Here is a 26,639-nt window from a genome sequence, read left to right as displayed (position 1 = left end):
TAAACAGAATAGATGAATTCACTTTTTTTTATTGCTGGCAGCTAGGCTCCATATTGCACAGTATTTGAAAAAATGTGATCCTTTTTCTGTGGAATTCAGGATATAAAAATATGGATTATTTTTGTAATGGAAAACTTTCACATCAATTACATAAAAAAGTGCAAAAAATGGATAGAAATGTAGAAATCTGGTCTCCCATTTACTTCTGGGGGAATTCTATGCCCCTGTGTGCATGCAGAATTCATGCCCCCCCACCCCCCCAGATTTCTTTGTTTCCCTGCAGAAAAATGACTTCTGACAGGGAAGCAAAGGGAAGTCGCAGAAGTGGTCTTGCGCTCCACCCCAGCAGTGTGAGCATGTTGGTTCGGGTACCTGGAGCAGCTGGAGGAGACATAAATCACCACTGGACTAGGCAGGTGTGCATGCTGGAGAGATGTCAATCACTGGCAGGGCTAGCACAGACATCCTGGAGTTTTGGGATTAGGGAGGGATTAGGATTCAGCTTCCATTTAAAACCCATTCTAGCCCTGCTTGATGAGGTGATCAGTCAGCCCATGAGCTCAGAAATCAGGAGGCCAAAGATGCCCCTGAGCTCACATAAAATGTCATGACTTTCCAAAGGGAACCCACAGAACCACTGTAGCGCTGGCTGCTTGTGTCTGCAGAGAGCTCGACAGTGACTCGGTGGGGTATGCACCCGTTAAAAGGACTGAAGTGTTAACACAAATTTACACTGCAGCATCACCATTAACTAATCATTTTAAGGGAGTAGGAGCAAAGTCCACTGGGGTGAGAATTGGTGGAAGAGGGAAGAAGAGAAGAATAGCAAGAGGCAACTGCACGTCTTACAGCCACTGTGACCCTTCTTGGCCATCTGTGCTCCTTGGCTGCTCTCCCGCCACTGCATCCCGGCAACAGAGACAATGCACTCCAGCTCAGATCAGCTCCGACCCAATCAGCAGAGGCAGTTTATTGTGAAATACAAATGGAAGACACCCTCCATGTGACACTACAGAATACAAAAGACATAGAAAACTCTGAAACCCGCCCTACCCAGAGTTTATCGTGGCACTTTACCTATTCCCCTGCCTCCCCCCAAACACACACTGCACATCTACTGCTCTGCTCGCGGACTGGAAGGATGGATATACTTGACATTCTGCTCCTAAGAGATATTAGTTGCAGTGTTTACTAAAGGAACTGAAACCACCCATGGAGAGGCCCACAAACAACAGGGACACCCACTTCCTCAGCTGGTCAGCTTCCAAGAGAAGCTTTCTTCCCAGAAAGTGTCCTTCAGTTAGAGAGACTCTGCAGCTGCAAAGGGTAGAAGTTCTACACGCACAGCTGGGAATTAAAGAGAGATTCAGGAACTCAGGGGGTATTACACAGTTGCATGAATCTGTCCATATAAAATCACTGAATTCAACATGCTCATTTTCATTTTATCAATTTCCTCTGGAGTCACCGGGAGCCATGCACTGAAGGCAGGGGATACTGCGTCCCAGGAGGCAGACACAAGAAGTCCTGTCAGCAGTAGGAAGTAATGAAGAAATCAGAGGCCTGACAGTCAGCTCTGGCCCAGCTGCAGGATCTTCTCCAGGTCAGCTCCCCACCAGCCACTGCAGCTATGTCAGAGTTTCGCCCTTGGTTACCTGCCAAAGGAGAGCACGGCCTGCTCAGCGAGGGCAGCCCCAGGCTGGCCATTCTACCCACTGAGGGAACGGGGAGCTGGGTAAAAATCACCCTTCAGGGCCAGGCTGGGAGGGGCAGGAGCCCTCCCCAGGCCATGGCACCGATTCACCAGGATCTCCGCTGTCTCTCCAGCCCCGCGGCTCAAAACCAGCCAATGCTCCACACGTGCCCCAGCGGGGTGCTGCTGGGACGCCCACAGACGCTGGCCGAGGGCAGGAGCTGCTGGGCGGGAGCGGGCACCGGGGGCTGTGCCGCCACCCCAGGGTGACAACTGCCGCAGCGGGGCTGCATGTGGGAGAGCGGCCAACCCCCCCCCCCGCGTTTGAAGCCCAGAGCGGCCGGCGCGGTGCGGCCGGGGGGGGATGTACGGCGGGGCAAGACACACCGGAGCCGGAGCACAGCAGGGCCCGGCCGAGCCGTCCCTGGGCTGGTCGCTGCGCCCTGCGCCCAGCTGCCGGCAGGGCGGACCCCCCCCGCCCGGCCTGCCCCGGTGCCCCTCACCCTGGCCTCGATGTACTCGATCCGTCGCTCCAGCGCCGTCAGCTTTTCGTTGAGGGTGGCGAGGCGGGAGCGGCAGGACATGTCTGCGGGAGAAGGGGCGTCAGGGCTCGGCCGGGCTCGGCCCCGCGTCACCGCCCGCCACAGGCACGGCCCCGCCGCACGGAGCGACACGGCCGGGACCCGGCGGGGGGGGGGACGCGGGGGGAGCCGGGCCGGGCCGGGGGATGTGAGGGCGCAGCCGGGCCTGAGCGGGGCGGGGGGAGAAGGGGCGGCGGGGCGGAACCGGGCCAGGACGCGCCGGGGGGGGGGAAATGATGGCCGGACCGGACCGGGCACAGCCGGAGGGGAGTGGGGCGGTGAGGACAGGACCGGACCGGACACAGCCGGGGGGGGGGGGTGGTGAGGACAGGACCGGACCGGACACAGCCGGAGGGGAGTGGGGCGGTGAGGACAGGACAGGACCGGACCGGACACAGCCGGGGGGGGGGGGGGTGGTGAGGACACCGGACCGGACACAGCCGGGGGGTGGGGGGAGGGAAGGGCCGGGCCGGGCCCGCACGCACCGAAGGAGTTGAGGAAGTCCGCGATCTTCTTGATGGAGCTGGTGATCACCTCGATGTACTCGCGGTTGGCCCAGTCCTGGTGGATCTCGCGCTGCACCGGGTCCTCCTGCGCCGACATGGCCCCAGCGACCCCGCGGTCCGCGCCTGCGCACACACAGCCCGAGCCACGGACACTGCGCACGCGCGGGGCTCAGAGCGCAAGTGGGCGTCTGGTCCACTCGCCGCCGCTTCCGGCAGAAGACGGAGCCCCGCCCCCGGCCGCCCAGCGCCTTTGGCTCCCCTTGGAGCGCCACCCGAGCCCGGCCCCGCCCACACCAGGGAGACCCGCCTCCTTCCTGCGCTGGGCCGGCCCCGCCCCCCTCTGTAGCCACCGCCCTAGGGACAGCCTCCCACAGCGCCCCTAGGGGCCGCCCCCCACCACCGCTATGGCCATTGCTACCCTCCAGCCCCCCCACCTCCTGTGGCCACCCTCCAACCTCCTCATAGCCATCGCTACCCCCACCCCCCCTGCAATAGCCCCTGGGCCCCATCCCCTATAGCCACTACTACCTCACCTTGCTGGGCTCTGCTTCCCACCCTCACACCACCTAGATGCAGCACTGCCCCACCTGCTGTACCACTCCCTCTATCCCCCTGTAACCATCACTACCACAACCCCCCCCACCGCCGGAGAGCTTTATGCCACCCATCCAAAGCAACAGGCTGCTAGTTACTGGTTGCACCTGTGCCCAGGACAGGAACTTCGCTTTATTCAACACGTGGGTGAACAAGAGATTTGGAATCAGGCCTTTCCCTCAACATTGACGTGCACTTTATGTTGTCACTAAGGAGGGTATTGGGGTTGCTCTCCCATTGATTCTTCTGTCCCACTAAAGGGCCAATCCACCCAGGTCATTCTTACCTGGGGCCTGAACTACTGAACTGCTGAGGGAAGGTGGGTTCTGTGCGAATAATTAATTGATACCCTTCGAGAACAAGGCAGACACTGTAAGTATCAGTTCTCTCCCTTTGGCAATTAATCCAAACTCTCAGTCCATTTCTAGACCGAAAGCCACAGTTTCACCTTTAAATCCACTCCCTGGAGCAGCAGAGAAGGAAAGGAATTCATACAGAAAAGTTTGTTGGGGAGGATGTGGAGGCAAGAACCAATAAAAATGCTTCTAGGTCTGACTTTCAAGATGTCTAGTGAAAAACTCTCAATAGCTAGAGCCTGCACAACCAACACTAAATGGGGACTAAATCCTATCTATAAAAACCTGGCTTCTATATTGCTGCACAGTATATACACCTCATTACAGGCATGCAGCCTCCAATCCAAAGTCTATTCAGCTGTGGCGGGTGCGGATTGTTTTGGATAATACCAAATATCTATGCCAGGGTGAGCTAACAGCATGCTGGGAGGCTGCCAGGTCTACTCAGAGCTCTCTTCATCATCATCATTGTGCTCAGATCCACCCTCGCTCTCTGAAATGTCACCTTCCTCCTGGAAAAAAGAAGAAATATTTACAGAACCAAGGACTGGATGTAACCTTGGAGGTGCTGTAAGGTCAGGATTGCTCCCATACTTCCATACAGAATGTGACCTAATAAGGTAGTTCCCGCTTCAACGACTGCCCAGAGAACACGAGTCTGGTTCTCAATGCCCATCCCAACAGGCAGAGGGCTTCTCCCCATGCCAATAGATACAAGAAGGAGCTGGAGTCTCTTCACCTCCCAGTAGCCAGACAGGGAAATAGGCAAGTTGATTTGGGGTCCCAGTTTTGGTTCATCTGGACTTTCATTAGCTTAACTCTATTCTAGGATGTAACCCTCAGCCTAGCCTCTGCCCAGCTCACGTGGTAGCGAGGCAGGGCACCCCTGATGATTTACCTACTGTGGTATAGGCCCTGCCTCATCTTGAACTCAAAATAGCACGTTTAAGAAAAATCTGCCTTTGGTGAGAATAGCAACAAGACTGATTCTGCTTGCACCCCTCAGGTTATTAACTCAGTCAAGAATACCCAAGAACTTTGCCGTCTGCGTGGTTTTAAGACAGATTTTTTTCAGTAGGCAGCAGGACTCTAATACGGTAAGGAGAAAGCACTGTCATGGAGTATACATAGCCATAGCCAAGCAAGTGAGAGAGATGGTCTCTGCTACTGCCCTCCAGAGAGAGCAGACAGAGAGAGCCTTGCAAGTTCGACAGAACTGAAATACCACCCGGCATGCTCATGAACCATAAAAGCAATAGGTACTGCTGCCCTGTTCAGAAATACCTCAGCAGGATCTTCTCTGGGGAGCAGGGAAACTCCCTCGTCTGGGTCACTCTCTTCAGAATGCTGAGACAGGATCTCTTCTCCCTAAAGTAGATGTGATACACACTTCATAAAGCAAATTCATGCCCGGAGGAGCAATAGTGATCCCTGCTAGAACAGAAATGCACTGCGTTTGGTTGCAAACAAGATTTCTATACAGAGCTAAGCTGCTCCCCTCCCCGCATGTCCTGCTTCACAGCAGTGGGGGTGGGGAAAGAAAATGGCCAGCCTTGGTCTCTCTATTTCTAAAAACTGTGAAGTGAGTTCTGGCAGTTTTGGGGCCCTCAACTGGCCTTTGTCCTTTTTGCAAGTCGACACACCAGCCATCAGAAAGAAGGGAAAAGGAAAGGGGCAGCCATGGCCCCTAAATATCAAATATTACACAAAATAATAATTCCATTCGCTTACGTCTCTGGCCAGCCTTCCTCGGTGCAGCGGGCCCCACACAAGCCTGTGCACCAATTATAACCCATGTGAGCCTTCGGAACACCAGTGATGTGATGCACAAAGACCTCTGAATTGCATCCAAGTGAAAATCAGTAAAAATGAATGCTCTCTCAACTTAAAGAATTAGTGCAAAAATATACAGCATCAACTCCACTAACAATGCACAGACACCTGCTGATCTGTCTCTGAACAAGCATGCTTGCAGTGCAGATAGTTAAATCAAGAGTAACTCCCATTTCTGAAACTCAATAGGGCTCCACATGGCTCTGAGTTCTTTCTATTTAAACTACTGTTGGTGGAGACCAGTTGCAAGGGGAAAGGCTGGTGAGAGTAGTGTCTTTCTGTCACTGACTTGTGACAAGTCAATACAAAAAGCAATGGCAGGAGAATATTAACGTTACACAGTGAAGAACTCAGAAGTCAGGAAATACCAAAATGTTAAGGCAGCCCGTACAACCGTAGCTCTGCCCCTTGTGTTTTGGGGTTATTACATCACTGTCTCTGAATGACTTGGTCACATACTACAGTTCTGCAAGACCGCTGTCTCATTCAGTATACAGCCAAGGGCACAGGAGTAAACAGTGAACGACACAGAGGCCTACAGAACTCCTGCCCCATTCGGGGTCAAATTCTGTATGCTGCCATTATTGGAATTACTCTGGATTTACCCTGGTGCAACTCAGATCAGCATCTGGCTCTGACTACATAAACTAATTGGGTTTTCAGTGAATGAAACAGGGGCATGCTCACTGAACAATGAGGATAAACATATTAATACAATACACTTACCAATAATTCTTTTTATTGATTGAAAACATTTAAAATTACAAACTAAAATTTAAATTCTAAGTTTATTTAAGGTGCAGCTCTACTCTGAAAAATGACCATAGAAGAATGATTCTTTTCTACCTGCCAACTGTATGAGAGGCAGATCTGCTGACTTTGATGACTAAAGTAAACGTATACTTCAGTTTACTGATGATGATGATATACAAGATGAAAAGACCTACCCTGAGTCACAATTTCCAGGCTGAATTGGCAGGGCTGGAGAATATGAAACAAAACATTGTTTTCTTTGTAATCTGAGCACATCTGATCTGGAGTCAAGAGACACTAACCCCACCACCAAGTTTTTTAGAGTCACTTTTCAGAGCAGCATAATGCTTTCATATAATACAAACAATTATTTTAAGATGTTTTTGGCTGGCCAATAGCAATTGTATTGTGGGCACATATATTTTGTTTCTGTTCTAGTCGGTCATTGTTTATCAGTAAATGTCTCATCTTTGCCTCATTCTCTGTGCACTAGATGAAATCATTGATGGTCACCATGTCATTAAAGGCTGTATGGTAATGATGCAGGCACACAAGGGTCAGAGAGAAGGCTGTTTGAGCATGCCATCTTTGGCATTTCCTGACCTTCCAGAGATTAATCATGCAACCTACATGTTCTTTTCACCTCTTTTTAAAATGGAATATGATAATTTTTCAAGTTTGTCTCAAAGTGAAGGTTAAGTTGTCCCTGTGACAGACATGGCAATTTCCTGCAATTCCTGACAAACCTTATGAAATTAAGTTTAAATTAGAAGTTCACTGTATTAAAAATGCAAAGGGTTATGTATTATTGTGGGATTGTATGTAACATCTTTAGGGGAGACAGCACTAACTAACCTTGGGAAGTTATGAGCTTCAAAGGACTATTTGAAACAATGTGAACTTTTAAAATTAAGGGGGGTTTTCCCGGGAAATCTCTAGGGGAAGGTGCAAATGTAACTCATCCAGTTATGCAAAAACCCAACCTTTTGAATCTAAGCCCTGAGGAGAGACCTATTGTCTATGCTTCACTCCTTTCCAGATCAAAGACCCAGGTTGTATAAAGGAGGGACTAAACTTTTCATGAGGGTGTTTGTTCTGAGCTAACAGCTGTTATGAATTTGTGACTACAGAAAAACCCCTTGGTAGGATTTAAAGGATTGACGCCTGCCAAAGTACTTGTTGGGGTTGGGGTGATCTCTGGTAAACTTGTTAGCATGTGTGTAGGTTCTTCAATTGTTTTTAACATGTTTTCTCTGTAATGCTTTCTCCTTAAGAATAAATGTACTTGCATGGAAAGAACTGTGTGGTACCTTCCCCCTGTGGGAATCATGTTATTTATAGCCTCTGAAGAGAGGGCAACGCAGGCGTGTTTAGCCAGTCTGCCTTGATGGGGAACTCACAGTGCAGGCACAGGGCTATGTGGCCTGGTCAGGCGGTAGAGAAATACCTTGGTCTTCAGCCAAGAGAGGCAATGGTTGGGGAGTGGAAAGCCTGAGAGTGGGTGCCCAGGCTGGATCATGGAGATGGAATACAGGTGCAGTTGCTCTGAACTGTGACAAGATTCAAAGCAAACAAAAGGCCCCTTTTCCCAGGACTGGCAGTACTGTGATCCTTACCTGCAGGTCCCTGTTTTTGAGGACGCCCACCCAGAATGCTTCCTGGCAGTGGTTGAAGGCCAGCATGGCTTTTACTCGGTATACAAATTGCTCCAGGGATTTTTTCAATAAAGGCACGTGATTGGTCAGTCCTATGTCTTGGTGAATCTAAATATGGGACACAAACACAATTAAATTACACCTAATTCTTGCTTAGCTTCTCTTGCAGTACGGCATGTTGGTGTAAATAAGAGATGCAAAAGCAACTTCTGTAGTAATTCTCTGGACAACTCTAATGATTGTTAAGATGTTGTACTAGTCTGTAAGTCAGGTTACGCTTATCCTTCTTACACAGAAGGGCAGGAGCGAAAGCAAGCAGGGAGTTTGTGTGGCTGGAATAGTTTGAGGAGAATGCTGCCATCTCTAGCCCCGCACACTTTTAAACTTGATTAATATAAAAAAGGTTAAAAATCTTTGCAACCATTTTTTTAGCCTTTTGTGCAAGAGGGAGGCAAAATCACACCCCTGATCAACCCCCAAATCCCTGTCCAATACGGAGAAAGGCACAATGAGCCCAAAAGTCCCTGCCCGGCCCCACAAGGGCAGCTGGTAACTCCCATACACAGACCCGACTCATTCCCCTTTAATCTGTTGAGTTCTGTGGGAGGCCCCATTTCTGCTGGACCCCATCCGCTCAGCAAGAGGCCTATTCCAGCAGTTTAGCACTGTACAACGATATGAAACTCTTCTGAGTGGATCACATCCTATTGTCTTTGCTGAAGGCTAGTCCTTGTTTTGCCAGTCACCCAGCGTCTACCGTACATGCACTTCCTCTCACTACAATGTACAGTCCATCAGGTAGGGCGATGCAAACTTCACACACCGCACCCAGGGAGCACAAGATCTCAGGATTCATTTAAGAGGCTATAAATCCTTGCTCCCTCTGGGCTCACTCCCCTCCCAAGCTCCTGTCCCTTGGCAGTGCCCTGCCTGCCTGTCTCAATGGTCTCTCCCATCAGTGTTCTGAAGAGTCCCGCCACAGCACACAGGCTCCACTGGGACTCCTGACTCCACACATTCGTACATGGTTTTAAAAAGCTAAGGAAATTCCCTGGTAAAACATCTCACTAGGCTGGAGTTAAGCTTGTAACTGTCAGGTACTGAAGGGGAAAAAAGTAAGAGAATGCTGGTGCTGTTATTAGTTTCCTCAAAAGAGATGCAAACATGACCTTGAAAGGCACAGTTAGGGCCATCCACTCTGCCGTTACTTTCCTTCCTCTGCTAATATGGACCTTCCAAGCACCAGGCCTTCAAGCAGAACCTGCCAGGGGCCCTGGAGAGGGATGGGTGCTGGGACAGCCCTGGGACAGCGAGGGATAGGAAATAGGATCTTCCTGGGACAGGAACATCAGTCTACCAGATCCTGGGCAATCAGTCAATCTGGGGCAACTGAACCTTCTCTGTTCCTCTGCTATCTTTGGGGCAGGCAGAGGAGCTCTGCATGGCAGTGTGGGGCAGAAGTCAAGACGCAGATTGGTCTATTTGATGGGGAAATCCACACCTTGACCTCTCTGTAATGGCTGCAGAACTGATTCAGCTGACAGCCAAGCTATGCTAAAGTTGCAGAGTATTTGGTCAATTTCTGGACACAGTGAAGGAGAAGCTGGGTTTAGAGGCTCTGTACCCCTCTTGGATTTGAGGACACTGACATTATGATTTCTGTTCACCCTGGTCCACAATCCCTGGCACAAATGAGAGAGGAAGGTTGCTCCTCATGCCTTTCTACTAGTATCTACAGAGATCATCATGTGCTGGGATCTCTAGAGCACTCCTCTCCATAGGGAAGGGAGTGAGGAGTATTCCACCATCTTCGGGAAACATGCAGGCTGTTACTTACCTGTAACTGGTTCTTCAAGATGTGTGGTCCCTATCTGTATTTCACTGAAGGTTACGTGCACGTGCCATACACCTGGAGCTTTTGAAACAGTACGGTTCAGCGGTCCACACATGTGCTCTGCACCACCTCATGGTCTCGTCCAAGGCAATAAAGGGCATGGTGGGCTGCCAGCATCTCTCGTTCCTTCTCTACCGCAGAGCTGTTGACTCTGCAGCAGAGGAGGAGGAGGGTGGGTTTGGAATATGCATAGGGACCACATGTCTTGAAGAACCTTCAGTTACAGGTAAGTAACCTTGTTTTCTTCTTTGAGTGATGGTCCCTATCGTACTCCACTGAGGGTGATTACCAAGCATTATTTACCTGTGTGGGAGGATGGTGCGAGGAGACTGTGGAATGGAGGACCGCTGCTCTGAACAAAGCATCTTTCACAGAATCATGCCCTAGAGCATAGTGCGTGGAAAAAGTGTGTACCAAACTCCACATGGCTGCAAGGGGCACATTGTGGAACATGGCTGTGGTTGATGTTTGCACTCTCATAGAATGGGCCCAAATCCTCTCAGGTGGGGATTGTCCCGATAAGAGATAGCAGCTGGTAATGCACCCTGAGACCCACTTAGAGATTTTCTGAGTGGAAATGACTTGTCCTTTCATTCTCTCTGTTATGGCAACAAAAAGCCTGGGAGATTTCCAAAAGGGCTTTGTTCACTCAAAATAAAAAGCCAATGCCCTTTGAACGTCTAACGGGTGAAACCTTCTTTCCTTGTTTGAGGTGTAAGATTTGGGGAAGAAGATAGGTAAATGTATGGGTTGATTGAGGTGAAACTGCGAAACAACTTGGGTAGGAACTTGGGGTCGAGTCGTAAAGAGACCCTGTCTTTATGGAAAATGGTTAAGGGGGGTTAACCATCATGGCCCCCAATTTGCCAACCCTCCTAACCAATGTAATGGCGACAAGAAAGACGGCTTTCATGGAAAGGAGAGATAGTGAGCATGAGGCCTTAGGTTCAAAGGTGGGTGGTCATTCACGTGACGACTAGGTTAAGGTCCCATTGGGAGGTGATAGGTTGAATGGGAGGGTATTTTCATAGGAGGACCTCCCAGAACCATACAGTTAAGATTGAAAGACCATCCATTGGCGGATGAAAGGTGCTAATGGCAGCTGCATGCACCTTAATGGAACTCAGAGCCAGTCCTGAGTCCTTCAGATAAAGGAAATATTTCAGGAGTGGTGGGATGCCCACTGTTTCAGGGGCAAGACCCTACCGGGTAGCCCAGGAAGTGAAACGCATCCACTTGGCTTGATACGAGCATCTTGTGGACTCCTCCTTGCTGCTTGAGAGGGCATCTCACACTGCCAGAGAGCATTCTTGCACTAGTGGAGATGTCCATCCAAAACCCAAGCCGTCAGGTGAAGAGTGTGCGGGTTGGGTCTCTGAGTCTGTCACTGTGCTGGCTCAGCAGCTCTGGGAATGTTCAAAGCATGATTGGAGGGTGCTTTGACATGCAGAGGAGGAGCGGAAGCCAAAAATGAAGAGAACAGAATGGGGCTATCAGGATGATTGTTGCTTTAACCCCTCTGATCCTGTGGGTCCCTCATCGTAAGAGGAGTAAAGGGCCCTTTATCGTCTTGGGCGAGACCATGAGTGGCACAGAGTACATGAGCAGACTGCCAAACAGTATTCCTTTCAAAAGCTCTGGGTCCAGGTGCATGGCATGTGACCCCTCAGTGGAATACAACAGGGACCATCACTCAAAGAAGAAGAACCACCCGCCCCAGATGTAGCAGTTGCCGCGATGGGTCCGGCACCGTGCTCTTCACTGGTGACATAGCCTGATGAGGGAAGGCATTTGTGACACAACTTGGAGACCCTTGTGTTGCTGGTGCGCAGTTGATCAACAGCTGACATAGGGGGCGCCCTGAATCTTTCAATGCTTGAGGGCGGCTGTTGCCACAATCAGCAGCTTGGAGGATACCTATGTGACTGTGCTAATGAATACCTCTAGCCTAGGCCTAGGCCCTGGAGTCCCAGTGCAAAACCTCATGGTGGCAGGTAATGTAGCCTGGAAGCTTGATATACTAAAATCTCATTCCATGGGCAAGCTAGTGATAGAAAGGTAAGGGGAGGTGTCATTTGATTAATAAAATCTACAGAATCATAATTTCCATGGTGTCATCCTCTGCGGCATGGCAGGGGGGATTTGCTGTCCCATCCACCCAGCTCCAGGTCCTCCAGTTGGTGGAAATTTTGCTGATACAATGTTGTCAGAAATGGGTCGAATTGGGTATCATTGAAAGCCCTTTCTCCCACCAACACAACCGTACCAAACATGACAAACCTAGAACAATTCTGTAGCTGTATATTGGAGAAAATGTTTAAAAATGAACTTTTTATGAAATCATACTTTATCAGTCATGCCAAACATGCAGCTCTCACTAAAATGAGTTGTGTCCTTTGATTGCCAGTGCTGTGTCATCAGTTAATGCTCAGAATGTGTCACCTGATAAATTGTTTTAATGTTTCAGGTTACTATAAACAGAACGAGAGCTTCAACTTGATTTACCATCATCGGCAAAAAAGTGGTTTAGTGGTATTGATTATCAGCTTTGTATATTACGCCAAAAGGGTGGTAAAGAGGCACTGCTTAACACATCAGCATCTGGCCAGAAATTACTGCACATCCCTCCCTGCACATTACATAACATAATTAATTACAATTCAAAACTAATTTATTACAAAAGTCTTGTTTTTACTTCGGTCTTGATCATTTTTAGGCATCAAATGGGGAGACAGAGTACAGACTAGCAGCTGAATCTTTGGAGAATACCACCGTGTGGAACCCGGCTAAATGCAATGCTTGGTGGCACCTTACATGCTATTAGATGTGGACCCATAAACTGAATTTGGGAAGTTGGCAAGGATGCACATCGAGCATCAGGAAGAAGTTGAAGAGGCTGGGACAAGTGCCAGCTGTGGCATGCATTTTAAGAAAAACACCTGCTTCTTTTTCAGTAAGCCAAAAGCCTGAAGGCATGCCTTATGCACAGTTTCAACACTTGAGAGAAAGTGTGAAACTGAAGCAGTCATTCTTAGTGAGAACACTGTATGGAAAGTAAAGTTAAGTGTGTGCATTGACCCGATAGATGCCCATGCCTATGACATTGAGTGCTACACCAAGAATGTATGTAATGTGTTCTCAACAGTTATATGACGACTCTGTTTGAAGCTGCTAAATTTTTACGGAAAAAGCATTTTGTCCTACAGAACATGAGCATATCAGGAATCCATAGCTGATACCAAACTTGAAAAAAATAACACTGTGTGACCTGTACTACTTCTTTAAGTGGTGCTTTGGCAGTTGCAGTGACTTCAACACCAGCAAGTATGACAGTAAGCAACAGAGCACAAGGCTGCTATTTTATTGCCAAGCCTCATGTACAAATGCTTGAGTGACACGCAGGTTTCCTACACATATACGACAACCGTGAGGCATATGCATAATCTACCACTACAAGTGGCTGTTGATTTAACAATTCATTCCAAAACCAACAGCAAATTCCTCAAGCCACTTTTGCACAGCTTTGTCTCCTCCCTGACTACAGCAAAGTAGACTCTGCTTGGAGACTGCAATTGCAAACCATGTTTTTTGCCCCTTGGCACTGAAAGAAGGGCTGTACGTTCCCCCAGACCTCGTCAAGGGTTGGTGTATTTTTTGTGCTAAGGATAACTTAGACTTCCTTGAAGATACAGGGGATGGCAAAGATACCCTTCATGTTACTGTGATGCTCTGCTATCAGGAGTGTATTAATGGGGAGTAGTCCCAGCCTCAAGTGCTCTCAGAGACATGTTCTTATCACTCAGACCATTAAAAGCCACTGCATTGCCTGGTTTCCAAGCCCTTTCAGGATGTGACACTACTGGAAGGTTGGCCGGAAAGCCAAATTATCTTACTGGAAGGGATTCGATTCAGTCTTCATAGACTCTCTCCTTGATCTGAAGGTGCTCAGAACGGCTGAGGCAGTCACTCATGAGGACATAAATGCACTGGAGGTGTTGATATGCCGAGTTTACCAGTTGATATGCCAAGTTTGCCATTACGACACTTGCAGAGCCACGTTGATAGATGTTTTCCAAGAAGCAGATGAATGAAGAAAAATTGCCACCAACAAGGGGTACATTTATATATGCGATCAAGAGGGCAAATTATCAAGCAGTGGAATGGCTCCAGGATTATGAGTGTGTCCAAAACTACCCTTCCCTGTCAGGCATGGATGTGTCTTGGAGGATAGACTGCTCACACCAGTTGTGTGTGAAATACTACGTGCTCCTGAATCAATCCTTCAGCGAATCAAATTCCTGTGTGCAAAGACCAGATGCTTACCATCCTGCAAATAGCTGGCCGGCAGCCTGCCTTGTACTGAGATGTGCGAATGTGGCGTGGATGAGGATCAGTGTGACACTACGTCTGATGATGATGATGCCTTTGATGAATAAACGTTTTCAGTCCTACATGTCAAGCCTAACGTCCCTAGAATCACCATAGAGCAGTGTCTTTTTTATGGAACAGTGCATCCCTGTATTAAAGTATAATGAAAAAACTGCTGATTTTTAAACCTGTCCTTGAATATATATCTACATCAATGTCCTAGGTTTGCCATGTTTGGCACTATTGTGTTTGTGGGAGAAAGGGCTTTTGAATAATACCCAACTCAACCCATTTCCGATGACATTGTATTAGCAAAATTTCTACCAACTGGAGGACCTGGAGCTGTGAGCGAGGAGTGAGTCCTGCTTGCCACGCCACAGAGGGTGAGACCATTGAATTTATGATTTGTAGTTTTTTATAAATCCTTGCCCACAGAATTACATATGCTCCTAATCTAATGGGCCTGGACAAGAGGGGAGGCAGAGCAGATGAGTAAACCAGGGAAACATATCCCCTGGGACAGTTGCTGCAAGGGACGGCAGAACAATTTGTAGGCGGCTGTCTGTGCATGCTGCATTCAGAGCAGCTTTGCTGTGGGGACACTTCAACCATCCAGAAGCAATAGACCATGAGGGGAACTTTATCCTGGTCACATTCCTGTGAGGAGGAATCATGTTTGGGACCCCTGGAGACACCATGTGAGGGGACGGTGGGGATGGACAGACAAACGCAGAGAAATCAACACGGATTAGTAAGGCATTGCAAATATAACAGCTAATGCCAGAGTCTAGCATCTCCCTTACCTTTGAATGGCCACACATGTGATGAAGTTGTCTGGTGCTCAGCTGCAAGGTTTTCAGCAAACTCTGCACGTCTTCCTACAATAAAAAGGACCCATGAGTCACTGGTACTGAATTTTCAAACCCATAAGGACTTGCTGCCCATCACAAAGGATAACTTGGAAGCAAGAATATTGGCTGTCCTATTAATACTACCAGTGCTGCAGATATAAAGACATATATACTCTGCCCTCTCCACAGAAAATACCCAACAAGTTAGACGTAGCTGAACTCCGTGCATAGTCACATACCCAACAAGAGAATGTGCTCACCAAACATGTATCATGAGCATCACTCAGTTCCAAAGCTTGACAAAATAGCCAAGTCAAGCCAGACATTTGGAGCTGAGTGTTCTCTTTATTGTCTAGCACAAAACCCGGCACCTACAGGATCACAGCCCCTGCAGCTCCAGCCCTTTGGGGCAATCATTTCACAAGCAGTTTTACCCACTGAGTGAAGTCACAGAGCAGCCAGCCCCACACTACAGCACAGGCAGGGATAACATGGGGTCTGTAACACCCACATCTTTAACTCACACCAGCTCAGAGACGGAGATCAACATCTTCAAAACCAACATCTTGGGTGGCCACATGTAGCTATTTGGGGCCTGTCTAGAGACTCAATTGGAGACTGTGCATCCAGAAGATTCTCAAAGCTGGCGTTGAGCACACACAAGCTGTCAGGGAGCTCTGAGGCTTGCGCTCTTTCAGAAAGTGAGAGAGCATGTTCCTGCCTCCAGAAGCAAGTGGGCAGAGCTCCATAGTTCTCTGCAGCCTGAGGAGGTCACTCCAGGAGAAGCGTTTAATCAGGCACAGAGGCTGATGTCAGACGAGTCTGGTGCTTTAGCACTTACCACAAACGCGCTCTCTCCTTCCAAAGACTGCTCCAGAGATTGGCAACTCAGATACCACATCCAGCGTGGCCACAGACGCTGCTGAAAACCTGAGAATTTTGGTGCCCAAACGGTTCCCCCTATATGCCCTTGGGCTGCATCTCAGCTCCAGTCATGGTAACTCCAAAGCCTCAAATTCTAGGCAACTACAGAACTGTCAACACACTTTCTCCTGTGGGCCAGACAGTCATGGTGCAGATCGCAGCACGTGAACAAGTCGTTTTCGGCCAAAATCTCAGCTACTCTGATGCATCCTCCTAGTTCAGCAAGAATCTCCAGCAAGGGATGGCCAAACCTCCATCATGCAGGGTATGAGTTGGTGGCCTTAGGGGGTCAGCCGCATCCCTAAACCCCACGGTCACAGTCTGGGGCTGGAGGTAAGGAGAGAGGGACAGCAGCTGGCAGGAGGAATGTTGCCAGCACCCAAAGGCCACTGGCTTAATGATCTCCCACAGCACAGCTGCTTAGTGATGCTGCTTGCTGGGGTACAGAAAGAGCCAACCCGGGCTGCGGTGCAGTTCCAGGGCTGATTGTGGAAGCGCTGCAGCTTGTTTTGATGTTAAAACACTGCAAGCACCAGCTGTTCCTATGCTTTTTGAGCGAGTGGAGTCCCAGCAATTAAGTTCCTGGCCAGAGGAGTCTGTGTGTGTGAAAGAGGGCCTGGAGATTACTCCCCACCCTAGCAGACACTGGCCAAGCTCTGAGATCCATGCCATGAGATTTGTGACTTCCAGCCTTCAATGTTGTAGGGCACTGTACTTGAGAATGAAATCAGGCACTGGAAAACTCCACAGCAAGCCATCTACTAACCAACTAACAGTGCTCTGCTGCTGTTCATTTCACTGGCTATCCATCAGCCTACATGTATGTCTCCTACTGCACCATTTGATCTGGTGGGCTGGAGGACATGACAGACCTGCCCACTCAGTGTATTTGTCTCTCACTTGTAACCAAAGTTCAAAACTGGGGACCATGCTTTAATTCCAGCTGTGTTGAGATGACTACACAGCTGCAGTGATGAAGCAGGCTCGTCTCACTTCTGCGTCTGGCCAGGAAGCTGCAACCATTGCTTTCAGATGTAGCCTGTGTAACTATGATCCATGCTTTTGTCCTCTCTAGACTGGACTACCGCAATGCACTCAAGAAGCTGGCTACTGCATTCTGCTCTCACTTCCAAATGGATTTCAGACAAGTCTCTCTGCCTCTGAATTCTTACCTTGTGCTTTTTAAAGCTGTAATCCAAGAGAGGCATGGCAAGCTTCAGGAACGCTTCCAGGAAGAGGCGGCCGTACTGTGAATGCAGAAAGATGATAAATAAATACATCACACACTTTTTCTTATTACATTTGGCCACTTCACAAACCAAACTGAAAATTCCTCTTCGAATGAACCAAGGGCAATTCCACATTAGCAAGGAGTTCAGGTAAACAGGAAAAGGTTCCCCTCTTTTAGGACAATCTCTTCTAAAGGTCCATCACAGATCTCTCTCAATTAAGGGCTAGATCTGGATAGCCATACCCTGTGAGGAGCCACACTAAAATGCAATTGCAAACAAGACTGGTAGTTTTGGAGGCAGGGACCATTTCCTTTTGCTAGTGATTAATGTCCCTGGCACACACTGGGCTATATCATCTCAATAGGAATACAAAATGAAACAATAATAGTAACTATACAACAACAAGGAAGCAGCCAGTCTGTGAAGTCCCAGCTGGAAAAGGCAGGGCCATGGAGGGAAACACACTGCTGCCCTCTGGGATCAACATGAATGCTGCCTGTGCCTCCACTTACTCTTCTGTAGGCCCTTCACCATACTGGTTGTATGTGTAGGATCCCATAGGCAGCAGAGGCCAGGGGCACCAATAGAGTCACACTGTTAGGGAGCCTGGGCAGGAATGCGGGCAGAGAGTCCACAAGCCAGTGCACTTGGGCATCTGAGAGAATCAGATCTGCTTCTAACAGAGAAGGAGAACTCTGTAACCGCTCCCCACCCCACTGAGGGAACAATTCCTGAAAGACCATAATCAGGCTGCCAGTCTCTGCTATCTGGAGTTCTTGCTTACCTTCAGGCAGACGCTGAGCACGGGCCTGCTGTCAAACACCTGCTCGGAGAGAATGGGAGAGCCAGCTCAGTGCCACCGGGATGGGAGAAGAAACAGTGAGAACAAGAGCAAGCAGGTAAACCTAGCACTTAGCTGACAGTATCCCCAGCATTAGGGGTAGCAGAGGGAGGCCAAGCTCAGCGGGTACCCATTCCCAGATCTAAGCTGGCGGGGGAGGTCTTGTATGAATAGTGTGGGGAGCTGGATGCGGGTGCATGTGGACAGGAAAGTGTAGGGTGTGCAAGGTAGTGTGTGTGTGTGCAGGGGATACGTAAGTGTGGTGGAAGAGAGAATGATATTGTAACGAAGCCTAAAGAAACTAAATAGTTGTAGGATGAAAAGTGCTTTCATGGGTCAGAAACTGGCTAGGAAACAAAGAGCAGGACTCAACGGTCAGTTTTCATCATGGTGAAAAGGCTAACAACAGGAGTCCCAAGGTATGATGCTAAGGTGGATGCTTAATAATCTACCACGGGAGGGGGACAGGGAGGTGGTGATGTTTGCAGATGACAAAATTATTGAGGCAAGTCTGCAGTCCTTCTCAGTTTTCTCCAGTCCTGAGAGACTTAACCCTACTTGGAGACTAGGCAACAGAACAACATGTGAAGTTCAGTGTTAGCAAGTGTGAAGGAATGCCCTTTGGAAGGAATCATTTTAAACTACTCATACACCTTGCCAGGTTCCACATTAACTGCAGCCACTCTGCTCAATGTGCAGCTACAATCAATAATCAAACAAAATGTTGGGATGCACAAGGAATGGGACAGAGAATGATTGGCTGAGCTTGCAAAGGTTGTACACTCAACTTAATGGCATGTCTATGTCTGTCTGTCTGTCTGTAACAACAACTTTTGAATGATGCATCGGATCAAAATTTCAGGGAACGTTCTAGGAGTCAATGGCCAGAACCCTACTGATTTAGGGGAAAACTGAAAGGGAATTAATGGAGGGACACACCAAGCCCCAGGCATCTGTTTAGCACCGCCACAGTTCCAAGCACCTCTGCAATTGTCTATCAAACAACTGGCTGGTGGCTCCCATTAACACCAATACCCCTGCTCACCTGCCCAGTGGAGTTTAACATGTTGATACACTAACCAACTTTATCTCCCAGGCAAATAAGTTCCTCCAGTGTTGGTGAGGAAGGGGACATGGCGGGACTGGGAGTGTACACACAGAGTCCCTGGCATGAGGGATCCTCGTGGGGGGAGGAGTAATGGGGAGCACACAATCTCTGGCAGAGAGGGAGATTGGGGGACCCTGATATGGGGAAAAGGGAGGAACACAGAATCTCCACCATGGGAGAACATGGTGGGAAGGGGGGAATGCGAGTGCACAAAGGAGAGAATGGGGGGCTGTGGTACAGGGGGACACAGAACTTCTGGCATGGGGAGAACTGGGGACCTGGTATGGGATGAGTGGGAAATATGGGGCGCACAGAACTCTTGACAGGAGGGGAATTGGGAGGAGTTGCAGATAGTGTCTGTAATAGAGAGGAATGGGATGGTAGGGTGGCACACAGGAGCTTGTGGAGGGAATGGAGGAAAGCAAGGAGCCCTAGGGGTGTGCAATGCACTCGGCTCACACTAGCTACGAAGTGTGCGAATGCTCACACAGAAAATATAAGACCACAATTCTATAGATCAATGGTACGTCCTCCCCTGGGATACCAGTTCTGGTCATCCCATCTAAGAACAGAGAGAGCAGAAGGGGGGAGGGGTGGTCACAGACAGGCAAAAAGAACGGCTGCAGGCAGGGAAAGAACTCTCATATACAGGAGAATTAAAAGATACACTGACAGAGGACATGTCATCTCAGGACAGGATACAAGGATAAAGTTTCTAGACACGATGAATGACATGACCTCCGTTAAGTCAGGAAGCCTGAACCGGGAAGCCTGCCAAACAGTCAGTGGGGCCACTGGACAATCAAGGTGCTAAAGAAGCACTGAAGGAAGACAAGGCCATTGCAGAAAAGCTACATAAATTCTTTGCATCAGTCTTCACTGCAGAGGATGAGAGGGAGGTTCCCACACCTAAGCCATAAAGCTGACAAATCTGAGGAATTGTCCCAGATTGAGGTGTCAGTAGAGGTGGTTTTGGAACAAATTGATAAATTAAACAGTAATAAGTCACCAAGACCAGATGGTGTTCTGGAGTTCTGAAGGAACTCAAATGTGAAATTGCAGGACTCCTAACCATAGTATGTAACCTGTCACTTAAATCAGCTTCTGTACCAGATGACTGGAGGATAGCTAATGAGACACCAATTTTTAAAATAGGCTCCAGGGGCGATCCTGGCAATTACAGGCCAGTAAGTCTAACTTCAGTATCAGGCAAATTGATTGAAACTATAGTAAAGAAAAGAATTATCAGAAACAAAGATGAACACAATTCGATGGGGAAGAGTCAACATGGGAAATCATGCCTCACCAATCTATCACAATGCTTTGAGGGGGGTCAACGAACAAGTGGACAAGGGTGATCCAGTGGATATAGTGTACTTGGACTTTTAGAAATCCTTTGACAAGGTCCCCTACCAAAGTCTCTTAAGCAAAGTAAGCAGTCATGAAATAAGACAGAAGGTCATCTCATGGATCAGTAACTGGTTAAAAGATAGGAAACAAAGGGTAGGAATAAATTATCAGTTTTCAGAATGGAGATAGGTAAATAGTGGTGACTCCCAAAGATCTGTACTGAGAACAGTGGTGTTCAACATATTCATAAATGATCTGGAAAAAGGAGTAAATAGTGATGTGGCAAAATTTGTAGACAATACAAAATTGTGCAAGATAGTTAAGTCCAAAGCAGACTGTGAAGAGTTATAAAGGGATCTCCAAAAACTAGATGACTGGGCAACAAAATGGCAGATGAAATTCTATGTTGAGAAATGCAAAGCAACGCACTTTGGAAAACATAATCCCAACTATACATAGAATCATAGAAGTGTAAGACTGAAAGGACCTCAATAGGTCATGTAGTCCAGTCCCCTGCCATTAAGGCAGGACTAAGCAATAAACAGACCATTCCTGACAGGTGTTTGTCTAATCTGCTCTTAAAAAACCTGCAATGATGGAGACTCCCCAACCTCCATAGGCAATTTGTTCCAGTGCTTAACTACCCTGACAGATAAGAATTTTTTCCTAATATCCAACCTAAACCTCCCTTGCTGCAATTTAAGCCCACTGCTTCTTGTTCTCATTAACCTTTGAAGATAGGACAATTTTTCACCCTCCTCCTTGTAACAATCTTTTTCGTACTTGAAAACCGTTATATCCCCCTTCAGTCTTCTCTTCTCCAGACTAAACAAACCCAATTTTTTCAACCTTTTCTCATAGATCATGTTTTTTAGACCTTTAATCATTTTGTTGCTCTCCTCTGTATTTTTTCTTCAATTTGTCCACATCTTTCCTGAAATGTGGTGCCCAGAACTGGACACAATACTGCAGCTGTGGCCTCATCAGCATGTGTAGAGTTAAAGAATTATTTCTTGTGTCTTGCTTACAACATCCTTGCTGATACATTCCAGAATGTTGTTCACTGTTTTTATGCAACTGTGTTACACTACTGACTCAGATTTAGCTCTAACATACAAAATATGGAATCTAAATTAGCTGTTATCGCTCAAGAAAGACCATGGAGTCATCAATGTGCAGTGGCAGTCAAAAAACCTAAGGCCTTGTCTACACTACAGTTTTGTCGACAAAAGTCAGCTTTGATGAACAAAACAGTGGAGGTGTACACACTGAAACACTCCTCTCATCTGTGTAACTCCCCTGCTACAACGACATAATAAAACCACCTAAACGAGTGGCATAGAGCTTTTTGCGACGTAGTTAGTGATGCAGCGTCAGTGTACACACTGCACTTGGTTATGTCACCCTAATTGGCCTCCAGGAGGTGTCCCACGATGCCCATCCTGTCCACTCAGCAGTCTGAACTTCGCTGCCCTGAAGGTACACAGGAATGCACCCCTCCCCTGTTTAAAGGCCTGGGAATTTTTGAAATTCCTCTTAATCATAGAAGATTAGAGTTGGAAGGGACCTCAGGAGGTCATCTAGTCCAAACCCCTGCTCAAAGCAGGACTAACCTCAGCTAAATCATCCCAGCCAGGTCAAGCCGCAGCTTAGAAACCTCTAAAGATGGAGATTCCACTACCTCCGTAGGTAACCCATTCCAGTGTTTCACCACCCTCCTAGTGAAAAGCTTTTTCCTAATATCCAACCTAGACCTCCCCGACTGCAAACTCTTCCTGTTTGCTCCGCACGTACAGTTCACACAGCATCTTCCCAGCTGACCATCCCGGCTTTATGGGGGATATTGACAACAGCTGTCCAGGAACTAACAACAGTGGTATGTGATAAAGCAAATTCACTCAGGCTGTAACACCTACAAAGAGGTACCCCCACCTGTAGTGGCTCACATATACTGGTTCAAACTGGGCTCCCCAGAGACCCACAGACAAGGAAAGGACTTTTGGATAAATAGCCTGAATTGAAACTGACTCAAGGCCTTCTTTCTGATCTAGCAAACAGACAAGACCTTCTGTCCCAATGGGCCCCAATCCTTCCTGGCAAGGTGAGACCCTAAGAACCCCTCAGATGCCAACTGGCAAAGGATTCACTGTTCTGTCAGCAGCTCATATCAAGCCTGACAAAATCCCTACATCTAACACACTGCTATCACAGTACTTATCTATACAGAATGTCGTGGAAAGGATCAAGTCAAATGACACACTGGTCATTAATATCATTGCTGAGTGTATGTATTAACACTACGAGACATTATGTATATTTACGCACATTCTGCTTTGAAGTGTGTAACCAAACAAATGGAAAAACGGGTTTCTTCCAGACCCAAGAGAAGTAGTTATATCTCTGTCATATCTAATTAAGCACTGTGAGCCAAAAACAATGGGCGCTGCATTTTCATGTAAAGTCAACAGGAAAAACAGGTTGAGGGGGGATATGAACTCAAGATGGTGTCAGCACACTGAAAAATAAACTACAGGATTGCATTTTAAAAGTCTGCTGGACAATAACAGGGTGTGCAAAGACAAGACCCATTTCACTGAGGACCACCCTTGGCGGAGTTGGGTGATTCATGAAGGAATGGATCCTGGATTGATTGAAAACCAGCAAGCTCTGCAGGAAGACACTGTGGTTGAGAAAATGCTTTAGACAAGGTTGTAACTTGTTACATTTTAATCTCCAGAAAGTATGTTCTACTCTTCTTTTATTTTTAACCATTTGTTTCCATTATTCTTTCTCAATACTTAGTTGCATCTGTGAATCTCTGTTCTTTGTTAATAAATTTATATTTGCTTTCACCATATAGATTACAGTGCTCAGTTGTTATAAAGGACCTGATCCTGAATTGTAACCTTCTAGCTTTGTGTTCATTGTCTCTTTGGGGACAGGTTACCTGGTAATTACTGTGAGTGTCCAGTAACAGGGGTTGGATACTACAGGGGGATGCTTCTCGGGAGTTTGGGGACTGGGGTACACCAAGTATTAACCTGTAAGGCAAAGTGAGGGCTGGCAAAGTCCTAAGAAATTTCTTTTGGGTGGTGAACTGACACACAGTTTAACATCAGCAAGTCTCTTTCTCACTGAGGTGGGGAGGGCTAACACAGTGATCTATGGTTCTGGACACCCCCCAGAAAGTATCACAGAAGGGTTGGAAGGATTTTGGCCTGCAGAGGCCCCATAAGACTGATGGGAGTTCTCTACTAAGCTAATTAGCATGTGTGTAAGTTCTTTCATTGTTTTAATGTTTTCTCTGTAATGCTTTCTGTAGGCCCAAAGCTTGATTCTGTTATATTGATTCTATGTGAAATACCCTTATTCTTTTGGTACCTGACAAACCACCACAGCAGTCTTTGTGAGGCTTTGCCTTTTGAGTATGTAAGATGATCTGTTCACTACTGATAAGTTTGTTTGTCCGAAACTAACATCTGGTCATCGATTATCTTGTTTGTAAAGTTACCAAAGATCATTCTGCAAAACTGTTGCTATTATTGAAGTACACGTGTTTTAAGACCACTGCTTAAAGTAACATCAGCAAATGTTCTGAAACAGAAAGATTCAATGATAAATGAGGATATTTTGTAATAATAGTGAATGTTTTAGATAAAAAGAAATGTTATTGTTTCTGAAGAATACTTGTGTCTTCCAGTTACAAGTTTTAAGTAAATGTTAAGAGATTAGGGTGTGAATAGATGAATGAGTGATGCGTGTATGTGAGACAGAGAGTGACAGGAAAAGGCGCCAGCCTCGGCTGTTCAAGGGAGTGAATATAACGTTTACGACCAGATGGCCGAAGACTGCCCACCCTGATGATCCTGGATCCACCTCAAGGGACGAAAACAAGATGAACTATGAAAAACAACAACAATGGTCATGCTTGCAAAACATGGGTGATTGATAATCACACCAGGATGCGGATGCAGCATGACGAAGCAGAACCCATAGAGTGGCATAAGAGCTTACCCCTATAAAAAGGACTTTGGGTTTGGTTCTACAGTCATGCTCCCGGAGCATCGGTGCACACCGACCGACCCCTGCTCCCTCCCTCCTGCTTAGCCACCTGGCCAGTGGACTAACACGAGCAACATAGGCTGGTAACTATACTCCATCTTTGCAGAACTGTGTGTGTGTGCGTGTGCAGGCAATTGCTTTTTGAAATTTTTGTATTCACAATAAACATGGCATACTGCCTTGTCCCCCTGAGTAAGATCCTGCTGTTTATTTTAGAAGTATTACATTTCACTTTAAGAATAAATGTGCTTGTTTAGAAAGAACTGGGCAGTAAGTTATAGCGGCGGGCAATTACACTGTTTATAGCCTCTGCAGAGAAAGCAAAGTGCAGCCACTGGCCTGTTTAGGCAGTCTGGCTTGCTAGGGAACTCACAGTGTAGACAGGAAGTTGTGCAGCCTGGAAAAACTGTAGTCAGGATGGAGAAAGACATGGGTCTCTCCCCAAGAGAGGTGATGGTTGAGGAGCCAGGAGCCTGAAAAGGGGTGCCCTTGCTGGACCACAACGGGGGGAATATAGGTGCAGTTCCCCTGAACTGTGACAATTAGAAGGAAGTGTCCCTAGGGTCAGGCTACCCTAGAACTACCTACTGCAGGTTTCTGGATCTGTCTCTGAAGCAGCTAGCATTGGCCTCTATCAGAGACAGGAGACTACACTGACTGGACGAAGAGTCTGATACAGTTGGATAATTCCTATGTTCCTATCCTCCAGGGCCTCTCTGCTTCCTCCTGCCTTTGTCAGTGTTTATCTGTTCATACAAAAAACTATATTACTCGAATGTTGAGGCTACAAAAGTGAGGAAGTGCCAAAGTGAAGGTTGAATGTGTCACCCCAGGAGTACACATTACAGACAGCTCTGATTACAGCATCACAGACCATTTCTCCAACATAGTGTAAGTCATATTGTTTTCCTTGCACGTTCTGGCATGGATGGGTGGGACTCTGCGGGGAAGCTGAAAGGAAGGAAAGACGAATGTGCTCACCTTGACCAAGTTAACAAGGATATGGAAATCCCGCACAGCCATGTTCCAATGCAGTAGCTTCTCTAGCTGTACCTGGGAAATGACAACACAAGAATCCAGCCCCGTTGTCCTCAGAGCCACTGTATTTCCCTTCCTATCACTGAGTGCTACGTCAATGCCCACTCTGCCTGCAGACAGACAGCAAAGAGCCCAGATCCTGCCAGAGCTCCAGGCATCACAGCTGTTCCCAGGGGAAGGGACATGCCTTTAAACAGAAACACAGTGTTTGAGATCCTACATAAAAGACTCCACGAACATTTGCCCATGAAAGTCAAAATCATTCAGTAGGACGCCAGCTTTCCTCACTTGCCAGGTTATATTCTCTCCATTTGATAAATGTAGCTTTCCATTCACCATGGAAATAGCGGGGGAGAAACCACTTTCTGGCTTGCGAGCAGGGTCCACAGTCACACATTCAGCCACGTGGCCATTCAGACACAAGCCATAGCCTGTCCTCACACCATTTGCTAGAATCCCTAGGTAGGCATGTTGCCCATGAAAACACAGAAAATGTTTGGAAGAAGCAAGCTCTACCAGTGCCTGGGCCCATAAAATTACTGAGAATTAATCATGTACAATCCACCTACTTAATTCTAACTGATGCTCCCCGTTCAATAATTCCTTCTTAGTCCTATATAGGTGCAGGGCCTACCTATTCCATTTAATTTTACTCAGTTTATTCCTGTTTTCTGGCAATGAATGTGCCAGAGATTCAAAGACCAGACGGGATCATTGCGATCATCTAGTCCCACCTCCTGTATAATACAAGCCAGAGAACTTCCCCACAATCATCCCTAGCGCAGCTCTTTCAGAAAAACAGCCAATCCAGATTTAAAATTTGTCAGTGATGGAGAATCCACCACAATTTTTGATAAGTTCCAGGGTTAATTACTCTCACCCTTAAAAATGAATGCCTTATTTTGTGTCTGAATTTGTCTAGTTTCAACTTCCATCCATTGGATTGTGTTATTTCTTTCTCTGATAGACTGAATAGCCCATTATTAAATATTTGTTCCCC

General features: G+C 47.4%; 2 protein-coding genes across 4 annotated transcripts in view; both read right to left on the bottom strand.

The window, feature by feature from the left end:
• Positions 1 to 935: 935 nt before the first annotated feature.
• Positions 936 to 3,006, bottom strand: LOC137161785 (probable protein BRICK1). 3 transcript variants are annotated; one of them, XM_067561270.1, is made up of 3 exons: positions 2,760 to 3,006; positions 2,081 to 2,279; positions 936 to 1,655 (listed from the first exon to the last, which is right to left on the bottom strand). In XM_067561270.1, the coding sequence occupies exons 1-3, from the start codon at positions 2,875 to 2,877 to the stop codon at positions 1,652 to 1,654; spliced, it is 321 nt and encodes a 106-aa protein (XP_067417371.1). In that variant the 5' UTR covers positions 2,878 to 3,006; the 3' UTR covers positions 936 to 1,651. The 3 variants fall into 3 exon arrangements, with proteins under 3 accessions (XP_067417371.1, XP_067417373.1, XP_067417372.1); XM_067561272.1 differs by having other exon boundaries at positions 2,197 to 2,279; positions 2,760 to 3,001; XM_067561271.1 differs by lacking the exon at positions 2,081 to 2,279.
• A 416-nt stretch (positions 3,007 to 3,422) lies between these two features.
• FANCD2 (FA complementation group D2) overlaps positions 3,423 to 26,639 on the bottom strand; it is a 130,839-nt gene continuing 107,622 nt past the window's right edge. The window contains exons 38-44 of the mRNA XM_067561262.1: positions 25,583 to 25,654; positions 18,025 to 18,063; positions 17,181 to 17,255; positions 15,037 to 15,111; positions 7,933 to 8,079; positions 5,015 to 5,098; positions 3,423 to 4,242 (exon numbers count right to left, since the gene is read on the bottom strand). Coding sequence (XP_067417363.1) covers positions 4,171 to 4,242; positions 5,015 to 5,098; positions 7,933 to 8,079; positions 15,037 to 15,111; positions 17,181 to 17,255; positions 18,025 to 18,063; positions 25,583 to 25,654 — 564 coding nt within the window. The 3' untranslated portion in view covers positions 3,423 to 4,170. The remainder of the gene's footprint in view (positions 4,243 to 5,014; positions 5,099 to 7,932; positions 8,080 to 15,036; positions 15,112 to 17,180; positions 17,256 to 18,024; positions 18,064 to 25,582; positions 25,655 to 26,639) is intronic.

Source organism: Emydura macquarii, unplaced genomic scaffold (assembly GCF_026122565.2).
Source record: "Emydura macquarii macquarii isolate MOO-44397 ecotype Brisbane River unplaced genomic scaffold, CSIRO-AGI_Emac_v2 contig_2369, whole genome shotgun sequence".
Classification (NCBI taxonomy): Eukaryota; Metazoa; Chordata; order Testudines; family Chelidae; genus Emydura; species Emydura macquarii.
This window is presented reverse-complemented; position numbering and strand designations above follow the sequence as displayed.